This window comes from Perna viridis, chromosome 1, assembly GCF_037379345.1.
Source record: "Perna viridis isolate PV_CMFRI_1.1 ecotype Kerala chromosome 1, ASM3737934v1, whole genome shotgun sequence".
NCBI classification, from domain to species: Eukaryota; Metazoa; Mollusca; class Bivalvia; order Mytilida; family Mytilidae; genus Perna; species Perna viridis.
This window is the reverse complement of record NC_142445.1, coordinates 13,427,059-13,439,673: the sequence shown is the minus strand read 5'-3', so window position 1 is coordinate 13,439,673 and position 12,615 is coordinate 13,427,059. Positions and strand designations below refer to the sequence as shown.

At 31.9% G+C, this 12,615-nt stretch overlaps 1 protein-coding gene across 3 annotated transcripts in view; it reads right to left on the bottom strand.

Annotated features, from left to right (window-relative positions):
• Positions 1–2,797: 2,797 nt before the first annotated feature.
• The window catches only part of LOC148627323 (TBC1 domain family member 30-like), a 59,605-nt gene continuing 49,787 nt past the window's right edge, over positions 2,798–12,615 (bottom strand). For all 3 annotated transcript variants that reach the window (XM_088571351.1, XM_088571360.1, XM_088571370.1), the window contains 2 exons: positions 9,184–9,372; positions 2,798–7,263 (listed from right to left, as the gene is read on the bottom strand). In XM_088571351.1, coding sequence (XP_088427477.1) covers positions 6,122–7,263; positions 9,184–9,372 — 1,331 coding nt within the window. In that variant the 3' untranslated portion in view covers positions 2,798–6,121. The remainder of the gene's footprint in view (positions 7,264–9,183; positions 9,373–12,615) is intronic.

Sequence of the window (12,615 nt, the reverse complement as noted above, 5' to 3'; positions counted from 1 at the left end):
TGTCCTTATGTTGTGTTTAGATTAAGTATTATTTAAATACAGGTCACTTTAGGTATAATGCAGTGGGTGTAACACACAACACAGAATGCATGTTAACGTCCATATACCATTTAGATTTGAATATTTAATACAGCTACAACTTATTTGTCTTCTAGCAATAATGACTGAAAATCCAAATGTCACTGTTTGTGGTTTTAAGCAATATACAACCATTACCTGAATAACATATGCTTTGACTGTAGGCATCTTGTACAGTTGTTTGGTTAATTCTGTTGACAAAGAGGGGCTATATTATTGTGTATGTCTGTTCCAGACAAATTACATTGAGTAATATAGTAAACATCAGGTGATGGTTGGATGACTATTTCCTGATGAAATGCCTTAGGAAGTTAACTGGACAATTAAATGGGAAATTTAAACTTTTAATCATTTCATTGGTATTTTAATATAAGTTTGATAGAAAGTCAAACCTCTTTGTCAATTGTCCATTGAAAGACCCACATTAGTTTGTCAGGTGATTGTCATTTCCACTTTACGTGCTCACTGTAAATAATATATTATAAGACATTATAATTTATAAATCTTTTGTAGGAATGCTTTAAAATTTGGTATGCTGTTTTGGCATGATACCCTGTGTGCATCTTTTGTCTTGGTCATCCATCCACTTTACATTTACCAGATGACTATGATTTATGAGTTGACACAATTTTTCTTGTCTTCAAAGTTTACTCTGACAGGTAAATTTTTGTAATTTAATTAAACCTGTGTAATCCAAAAACTGGCTATAGTAAACAAATCCTTATCTTTCTAAGTTTCAGTAATGACAGGCTTCACTGTATATTTACCTTTCCACCTTACAATACTACTATTAATAAATGCTTTAACTAGTATGTCAACAAGATTGATCTACATAATTACTGACATCTGGTGCACACTTTATGATTAACCTTATTTTCTAGTTTGAGGTGTTATATGGTTGATAGTCAATAGCAATATATTTTATATCGTATGTCCAGAACAGTTTACTCCATACTTATATCGAACCAAGGAAGGAAACATTAATGTGGAGTATACACATCTATACAGCTCTTTATTTTTCCTGTTTACTTTTGTTTACTTTAATTGGGAATCTGATTGTTAGTTATGTATAGCAAAATGTTGAAGTCAGCTCAAGTCATCTCTTGGCATCCATCTTCTTTGTCGAAAATCCACTTAGAGGATTGCATCTAAAATTTGTCATCTTCATTAGGGTGAATACTTAAAAAAAATTGTCCATAATGCTATATGTAGAACATACAGATGAGGCCATTTATACAATAAGGTACATCTCAAAAGCTATAACATAAAGAAACCTTCCATTTAGAGAGCTGTACAAAATTCTCAATTGTGTTGTAGGATGACTTCTTGTTAGAGTTCTTGCCCTTGATAAAAAATGTTTTGTTTTTTTTTTTGCAGTTTTAAGCCAACGTCTTGCAATTGAAATAAAAAGATCATAAGGCCTACAAATGTCTCCATTGGTTCAAAGTTCATGTGTAGCTACAATTGGAACAATTTTTGGCAATGGGACTAGAGCAGTTTATATGTAAGGAGCAAGAAACAAGCATTTTCTTAATGTTTGAATAATAAATTGACCAAGTTAATCAACTCTTTGAAAGTCTGGGATTGGAGTTTCGGAATGTATCTTAAAAATTTTGGGAATTCGGGTCCTGCAACAAGCATCTTCATTGTGTCTAGACAATAATTTGACTATAAGTGAATTGATCTCTTTGAAAGAGTAATCAAAGGAACCAAGATTCTAGAGGAAATCAAAAGAATAATCCAGGGACAAAGACCTGACATGGAAAACAGATACACACAACTAAGAATATAAAATAACCAAAATAATACATACTAAGTAACAAAAATAAATAAGCAACTCGGACTCCACTAAAATCTGGGAGCATGGACCAGATGCACTGGTAGGGTAAGCCTCCTCTGTCTTTCTAGAAACACCTGCCAAGTTGCTCATAAAAAGTAAAAGTCAGGGAAGACAAAAGAGGAAAGGAAAACTATGACAGGTTGAACAAATCTGTTGAAATTACACACTGTACCATACCACCAAAGGAAGGCTAGGATTGATAAGGAGTGTTAGGGACGACCTTCAGGTCCCCTGTCAATACATGAATAGCTAAAAATCTTTCTTTCAGAAGTGATGTTTTCAGATAGAAAGTAATTGTTTGAACTTTCAATACAGATGCACATTGTGTTATAGTTAGTGTCGCATATTCCTGTTTGTTAAGACATCGGTGATATATTAACATCATAATGCATCATCAATAAAGTTAAATGTAATTTGAGTATAAACAGCTCTGTCCCTCATAGGCAAAGCCTTAAATCAAATTATTTGTGACTGCAGCTGTTTAGGAATGAGGGGGCAAAAAGGGACCAGTAACAAACATTTTTTTGCCTAAATATATCACACCAAAATATGTGTTCTGTCTAGAAATATGTCAAAAGATCAGATACAAAAGAATGCTATATAGCTGTTAAATCCTAAACAGTTAGATCATAAACCCTCCCCTTCTGCACATACCTAAGTGGTATAAAATTTTGTGCTACAATACCAGAGAGATCCATTCACTTATACTTAGTTTTGCAGAAACAAATTTCTAGAGATGATATTGACAATGTTGCTGAAACAAAGACATAACACTATATATATCCACAATCATTTGTGATCATATGAGAACTGGTGACGATGTGGATGGACAGTATTCCAAGATGTTGAAATATTCTACCAAGTAATTAATAATATAACTAATTGTAACATAGATTTTATTTAGTCAAAACTTGGAATTCATCAAAGAATCACAGATACATTAATGAAATTATTGAGTTAAAGGAATGTTGTAATACAACCAACTAGCACCTTCTTTTCATTGCTTAAAATTCAAAGTATGATGGTATAGCTGATAATTTAGGATATTATATCAACTTACAAGAAAAGAAAAATTGAAGATCTTTCTTACACTAACAAAAAATAATGTTGAAGTTCTTTTATGCATGGATATTAATTTTTATGGTTTGTTAAGTTTCGTGAGAATGTAAATTATTAAATTTTAAATTGTGATTATGTATGAAATGACAACTTTGTATTGAAACAAAAGTTGATAACTATTGTTCTACAAAAACTAAGAGTTAAAATTATAACATCAATTAATTTTTTACATCTAATCTGTAAAATAGAAAGAATCCTCAATACATAAATTTAAACATACATTATAGGGCTTCACATCATCAATGAATGCACAATAACTGAATACATCAGTCTACTACAGAAAAAAAAACTTTAATCACTATGGGTTTAAAAATGGGTAAATTACTTTTGAAAACACAATACATGTAATTAGGATAGTGCTCATTCCTTCTGATCTATTGATTGGTTAGGTTTTATAAACAGTGGTAGATCAGGAAATTTTGAAGGGAGTGCCGACTGGCCTAAAAGGGAGCATGTTTCAGTGATTTCCAGGTGATTTAACTATATATATAATAAAACTAATTTTTCGAGCGTATAAAGGAGGGGATATGCCTATGATAAAATCAGCCAATACTTTGAATTCAAAGCAAAGAATAACAACCATGTGAACAATTTAACAAACTCGGTTAAAGTAACAGATAACAAGGTAAAAACTGTACTCAGATGCCATTACACAATTTCTTTAACAAAAACTGTACTCAGATGCCATTACACAATTTCTTTAACAAAAACTGTACTCAGATGCCATTACACAATTTCTTTAACAAAAACTGTACTCAGATGCCATTATACAATTTCTTTAACAAAAAGAAAAAAAAATATTTAAGTCTACAAATCCATTCATATAAAACTACATAAATCTAGTTCCAATTAAACCTTCTATGTCAGTGTAGGGCAGGACATAGGAGACTTGGGTTCTAATTAGATTCAATAGTAATTACCAATAATTTTCTAAAGTATTCAAATATTTGGTTTTGTCAAAACCGAAAAAATGTTTATATTAATTGATTTGGGAATGAAATCGTGATTTTATCTTACATTTTTGGTTGACTGTTAATTCTGTGAATTTTCAGATATTTATCACAGATAAATTCAAAATTGATAAGGAACATAGATTGGGATAATTCAACAGGATCTTAGGAAAAATTGCTAAATAACCATATATCATTAATTAAGAAATGTTCCACAAGTCACAGCTTGATATAACTCTAATCATTTCCTGTCAAAAAACCAAACCCATTGAGCTTTTCTTTTATACAGTGGACTTTTATATCATCAAAATCTGATCAGAAATCAAATATGGATCAGTTCTGCATTACACAAATACGTAAAACATGTAAAAATAAACATGAGAGATTCAGAGAACCACAACCTGATTGTAAATGTATTATGCAAACAAGAACAAAACAGAAACACGATATTCTATACAAAAAATATAATAACAAAGTAAAACATGTAGGAAACAAATGGATTTCAAATCAGACAATAGTCATAGAATGTTTTTGTGGGTGTTTTGTTTTACACTATTCACAATATCTGCCCATCATCACAGTGAACTGTCCTTTGTTAATCTTATGTTACAGCAAGTGAAATATTTAACTTCAGGGAAGGGAGATTGAAATGATGAACTTCCTTGGGTATTGAACTGAACCACTGACCAAAAGATTTCAACTTTCTATGACAAAAAAATTAATCTCCTTGTTAATTGTCCAGTAAACTTCCTATTACAATTAATCAAGTAATGGTCATTTAATAAAAGAAAGACCACTTCCATTCTTGAAATCAACTATAATACTCATTGTAAATGCCTTAAACACAAGGATAGAGCTACATACAACGATTGGTATAACAGATGTAATAATCAAATAAAATTTGAGGAGAATCATAAACAAAAATGTAATATGCAGGAAAGGCAATATGTCAGAGCTACATGATTAGCAGTACATATCGTAGCCTTATCTTTCAATATAAATGTAAAATACATGTATTACCCTACAACTGAAAAAAAAACTCAATAATTCAACATTGCAATGCTTCAAAGGATTTCAACCAAATTCAAAGTTTTGAATAGGATTTCATACTTATATAGAGATCATATATATCTTTAGAATTCATACCATTGATTTTGTTGCCCTGAATATACCCCAAAACTACAGACTGAAACCCCCAGCAAAATTATTAAAAAATCATGCAAAAATTGTCTGCCCATATCTAACAGGAGGAGGCACTTTTGAAAAGGAGTAACAAACTAACTGCATACTAAAACTAAAAACTAGTATTATGTCAGTATTGAGACTAGATAAAATAAATGTACATTGCTTGTACAAATATGTCCTTAAGACCAACTGTCAACCCAATAACAACTGGTACAAACACACATAATATAGCCTGTATGCATTTATATTTCAAAACCAACAAATTGTACACTTCGTGTGTAGAAAACACATGAATATAAAAAAATCCCATAACAACTTATTTGTAAACCTGTCAGTTGAAGAAATGTTTTATATGAGTAGAAACCCACAACCAAAAGTGAAATGTAAATACTTAGTCCATGTTTTTTAATGAATTGTGTATAATATCATGTAATATTGAAGTATTATATCATACAATGTACCAAGACCTTCACCAATGAGCAAAATCTTGCGTAAAACGTGGTTAAAACCCAAATTGTTGAAATACAGTGGCAGATCCAGAGTGGGGCAGAGGACACATTTTCGCCAACCTAAAATTTGGAATTTATTATTTTTTCAGCATGAAATTATTATTTTTTTTACAAATTTACCCCCAAAATGTTTTTGCATTTAATTCTATTTCTGCCCCCCCCCCCCAAAACTGAAATCATGCATCTGCCCCTACAGTGGAATAGTTTTGTATGTGTTATATCCTTCTAACTGTTTTATCAAATCGAAACTGCTTATTCAGGATCAATTTCTTTTCTTAATAGGATTTTAAGACACATGTTTAAGTGGGTTGATGAATGAACCGAGATTCTAGATAGTGACACTGGCCAAGAAATAATAATTTTTTGCAAACCCTGACAATTATTGGTACAATGTTATTACCTAGTAAAGGCATATGTATATTTATCAACAACAATTTTTCTCATTTACTCCACACAAATTTACTTTTACACTGTCTTTCAAATTCTTGCAAGGTAGAAGTTTTATATAACCCAAGTTTCACACAATTTTTCTTCCTATTTTCATTGAAATGTTTCACAGGGAAGGGATTGAAAGGCTGTGTCATTTTGGCAGGTTTGTTTTTGCTCCTTGCATAATCACTCAAAGCTTGATCTGTTGAAAATGATCTTGACCTTGAAGTCACCTTATTCTCTGCTTCTTGTTGACTGCAAACATCTTCAGATATAGAACGGGTCACTGCAGAGATTTTGTTTTGAGCATCAGATGACATCACTTGTTTGTCATTTGTTTCATTTGATTTATGTTGAGCAGGTTTGGGGACATTTTCACCGTTAATAGTGGGAGTGACTTTTCCCACTGACTTTTGGTCACCTGACTGAGGTGATTCCCCTAGTTCAGTTGAACTGGTTCCAGAAAATAAACCAGAATCATTGGAAGAATCTAAGCACCCATTTACACATTCAGAATCAGCAGCTGAACTTCGTCTTGAACTATCAGTACCATGTGAATTGCACTTTCCTTTATTGCTTGAGTTCTGATTAACCTCTATATCACTACATGTACTATTAACCAATACATCAACTTCTGCATTTGAGTCATGACTAGAATACTTTTTTGAAATTTCGGAAGAACTCCCAGAATTTTTTAAGTCATTATTATGACTTGAGATGTCATCATCTTTAATTTCATGCTCAGCATTATTTGATTTATGATCAACTGACTCGTGACTATCAGAAGCTTCATTTCTACTCTGAACATTTATTTTCACATTATCGTTGTTGTCTATTTGTTTATTGACATCTTTCTCCATAAAAACATTCTTAGGCTCACAAGAAACAGTATTAGGATATTTTGACCTTTGCCCCTTGGGTTCAGGGTCAAGCCTATTGCTCATTGATGCACTATTCTTTCTTGAACAAGGTTGAGGATGAGCCCCATGGAATTGTGGATAAACAGATGCAATTCTAGGGCTTGCTGTGACACATCGATTTCTGGAACCATTGTTTCTGCCAACAAAAAGATGATTGAGTGCTGTTGGTGTTTCTATTTTTGGAGTAATTATCTTAGCTTTCTTCTGCTGCTGTTGCTGAGTGGCTGATGCAGCTGAAAAAAAAACACAGAAAATAAATTAAAATTTCCACAATATTATGTGACAATAGCTCCCTTGGGGGCTAAATGATATATTAGCTGACACAGTTAATGGATGTGATTCCAATTTAATCAAATTCACATCAAGAATCTAAAACTAAGTTTGTATTCAGTATAGTACATACTGTAAATCACAATATTCTGACATAGCCAAACTAGAGGTATAAGGCTTAAATATGTTTTCCAGTAGGCTTTCAATGGCAATTTTGAGTGACACCAACAGAATTCTGAGCAACCCAGTTCACAATAATTGATCCTTTGAGCCACCTTGTTTTATCAAGTGGAATTAAAAGATGATTATCTCATCTGTAGGGGCTTTTCCATACATCATTCCTACCAAGTCTAGTTATAGTCAGTCAAGGGTTTTTAACTTATATTGTTATTCGTAAGTTGACACAGGCAAAGTGAAAGCACAAATATGTACATTTGAACCAATGGGCAATGGCAAAAAATTAAAAGAGCATAACATTGTATAGTGCCAAAACTCAATTTGCTTTTGAACAATTGTGCAAATTTAGAAAAAAAAAATTGTAAGTTACGTTGTCAAGACCTTGGGATGTGTAGATGAACACTTCTAAGGTATCACATAATGTGTGGCATGATGTAAATATAAAGTAGCCATGTACTTTGTAGAACAATGAGTCATAGCAGCATCTGTTACCTTCTCTATCAATATACCTGTAATTATGCAGGTACTAATTATATTATATCAATACCTCATAATATAGGCCCATCCTTACTCAACATGGTGCATTTATACAACCATGACCACTTGGGGTTTTTTTTTTTTTAACTTCAAGGTATCATTTGATTGAGGATATCTTTTTTTCTGCATTGTTGTTGTTGTTGTTGTTGTTGTTGTTGTTGTTGAGGTTGACGTTTTTTTTGTTTTTTGTTTGTTTGTTTGTTTTTTTTTTTTCGGAATACAGTCATGACACCTTGACCTCTAAGGCTTAATTGCTCACTTTTTACAGTCAACACTTTTATACTTAAGATTAGTGGATAATCAAGCTATCCATATTTCTTTAAAAAAGATGAGAAACCTCCATAAACCAGATATCAAAGTCTCTATAGAGGTTTAGTTTAGACAGACCTTACTGTACATATATTATAGTCAAACAGCCCATAATCAAGACTGTTTACCTTATAGAAACCTTAACTAAAAATCAATGATTTTTTACTACTTTAGTAAATGGACATCTGAACATTGTGTAGGAGTCAAGATAATAATTGTTTTTACCAGATGTTACAAAAAGGCTGAAAATTATATTCCCTTTGTGTACCAATACTGCCTATGATTTCCATTATAGAGTCCAACATGTGACAGGCAAACTGATTAGCCACATTATAATGTAACAATGACTTAAATTTACTACAAAATAACCCACAATAAACAGATAACAGTTGTCTATTTAGATGAGCAATCAATTCAACCCATAAACTTGCACTGACTCTTAAAGACGTTTATTGAAGGCATTAATGGTAAAGCTACAATACAACAAACAAAATATGATATTGTTGTGTGGTCCATGAAAATCACAGAACATTTGCCAATTATAGTAAAATATCTCAGAAATACCTGAAAGATAACTAACCTGCAATAATGATATGAGCCTAAATGATAACTAACCTGCAATAACGATATGAGCCTGAATGATAACTAACCTCCAATAATGACATGAGCCTGAATAATAACTAAACTACAATAATGAAATGAGCCTGAATGATAACTAACCTGCAATAATGATATGACCCTGAATGATAACTAACCTACAATAATGATATGGGCTTGAATGATAGCTAACCTGCAATAATGATATGAGCCTGAATGACAACTAAACTGCAATAATGATATGAGCTTGAATGATAACTAACCTGCAATAATGATATGAGCCTGATTCTGTCTCTGTTTTAATCTATCATACTGCTTCTTTAAAGAATTAATATCAGTACACATCCTCTCCATATAGATAGACGAGGGTAACTGATGGGTCTCTCCACTGGCCCCATAAGCACCTGGTCCAACTTTTGATATGTCAGCCATATTGTCTTCGCCATCACTTCCTGAAAAGATATTAAGAAGTTAAGTTTAAATCAGAAGGCAACACGTAAAAAAAAGGTGCATGTGTCTTTTTTGGGGGCAATAAAATGTTCATCATACCAGTAAGCAAGTGTAAATAAAAAGCAAACAAAATTTAACATACTTTCTAAGGTAGTCCAGATAATCATGATGTTAGCAGAGGAATTTTTTGCAGGGAGCAAAAAAAAAGTTGGCCTCCTAAGATGGCATACTGTGAAAGTACTATTGTTCGTGAATTTTTGTAGTTTTTGTGGTAGGTCAAACCATGAAATTTGGTTCCAAACGAACAGAAGATTTCCATTGATGTGTAAACTGAAATCCTCAAAACCATGAATTCAAGAATCCACAAGCTTGTGTTTCTTCCCTGATCAATGAAAATTTGTATCCATGAATTAAAATACTTTCACAGTAATTAATTGGACTAGTTTTAAGGGATTACATGTTAGAAGACAAAAAATTATCTCTACTGACTTTAGAAAATGATACTAATGTTTTAATATCAGAAAACACTTTACTTTTCATGACACCTTAAATATTTACACAAATCCATTATCAATAGATCAGTAAAATGACAAAAACAAAGTCAACTATTTACTGCAATAAAACGAACAAGGAAAAAAGAAACAACAACCAATGTCAGGCCAAAACAAATTAATTATCACACCCTCACTCCCTGCCAAAACATCAAATAATTTTTCAAATGAATCTTATCTTTTTCATTATTTTCTTTCATAAATTATATGATAAATTACTGAGTTTGTAAGAATCACAGTTTTTTTTTCTATTAAAATCCACACTTATTGGTGAACATAAAACTAACAATTATCATTGCAGTGACCTAACTTAACTATAAAGGAACAAACAGAACAATATTTGTCATTCACTGATACAGATGACTCCAGGATAACTACAATGAAACTACAGCTAAAATACATGTTTTGAATCTTTCATGTTTGTTTTACTTGCGTCATACACAGATCAATACATTTGTTTTATTGATAATATCAGGGAAAATGGGAGAAATGCATGCACTGTGTTTAGATAAAAAAGTGTCACTATGACAATTCTGCCATATTACCAGTCATGTTTACTTCTATAATGAATGTTTTTACATGATATACATTGTGAACATCTTTCTTGGACTCATGGTTATAATATCACATCATTAAAACATTTACTTAAAGTAGAAACAATGAAATTTGATCCTTTAAGTAACAAGAACATGTGTCTGCTACATTCTTGCCAGTTACCGGTAAAGTGCAACTTTACCAAAGAAAACTTTTTCCAGCACTTTTTAAACATTTTCTCAACTTCCTTCATAACTTTAATTGCTTCTCGGATCATTGGTGGGTTATACATTTGCATCAGATGCATTAGAACATTCAAAAAGTAGATAAAAATATGGACTCAATATCAGCCTCTACGGGATTCTTAGATGAACTTGTATAGAATACTTTGTATGTCATAATGAACACAGAAACTAGACTTCATAATAATGAATTTCATAAAGGAAATATAACAGACTGACAGACACAGACCAACAATTTTTCTCACTCCTTCCCAGTTTCATAAGTAGGTCATATCAAAAGCACTTTTCTCTGCAATCTTATGCCTACAGAACAAGTACCAGTATGTTTATTTGAAAGAACTGCAAATGACAGATTTTTTCTTGGTAAAATATTTTATTTTTTTCCAAGCCAAACAAATGAAGTATAACAAGTGGTTTTTATACAAAGTTCTTCATCAGGCAATAGGAACATGACCTTAAATTGAAGTTCAGAAAAAAAAATTCCATGCATGGCCAGTAATCTGGTCTGTAGTTGAATAAAGGCAAATTGCCTCTCTATTGCATCAATCAGGCCATGATAATGTTATAACATTTGCTTCACTGAAAAGTCACATTTAAACTTCCATTAGTAAATTGGAAAGAAGTTAATTTAGAGTAATATCCCAATTTTCTATCACTATATGGGCTTATAAATAATCAAAATAATTACATAACATCATACAAGACTACAGGTACATACTGATCAGGGAGGCAAGGATAATGTCACGTTTTTTCTAAGGCAATCCATACAATAAATTATTCCAATCATTTTGAATATTGCTTTGGAGATATTCAATGAATTATTCACCTAATACTGTGGTTTTAGAAATGAGAAATTGTACCTCAACAAGGAAATGATAATGAAAATTTATAATAAGTTAACTCAAAAACAGAGAAAAAGGTAATAAAGCATGTCAACATACTGTTACTGAGCCATGCCTGAGTGTTAAAGTGGAAGGATCTAATAAACAACTGACAAGAAGTTTTGAAATAGATTTTGGGCTGACAAGATTTTTGGTTACTTGTACTATTTTTTGAAGTAATTTATGAAAAATTATGCTGTCACCTCTTTTAACATTCATTGTTTTTTTGTTGTTTTTTTTTCCCACTGAATTACAGAGAGTACCATAGTTAAACTTAAGGGAAAATGATTGATCTTTCCTTGATTGACTGTTACCATATGAACTTCCATAGCAAGGAGATATAAACTTTCTGACATTTCAAAAGTGTTTTAATCATTGGATAAAAGTTAAACTTACCTTGGATTTCACCAGGTGATTGTCGTTTAATTAATCAAGGGGAGGTAGCAAATATATTCCCAAAAGTCAACTATATTACTTGCTGTAAAAGGGAGCTGCAAATTTCAAGTTCTTAACATAGTACATATTGGTCACACATTTCTCAAACAACATTATCAGCTGTTTATTTCAAAGATTTGAGCTGCAGCATTATACATAAAATACTTAAAGCTTGATTTGAACTGAACTACCATAAACAGAAGCTGTTCACCTATAGAAATAGATATTTATTTTTTTATCTGTAATTTTTACACAAAAAGATGTTTTGCCCTCAACACTGAACTCAACACACTCTAAATGACAAGTCTCCATGCTTTTGAATGGTAGACTAGGACCCAATCTAGTGAAATCACAGGGTCACATGACAAGACTTACATACCCTATTTGTAGTGCATGTTAAAAGAGCCTCTAACAAATTAAGTCTCCACAGAGAAGGTTTTTAAATTTTTTGTTTGTTTGGTTGTTGTTTTTTTTTTTTTGAGAAGGGTAGACATGGTGGACATTTCACTATGAAACAAGACACATGATAGGAGAGTAATTAGATGCTGTCAAACATGTAGACAGAAGGACAAGTTAGCAGGATGCTAGGATGGTACAAACAC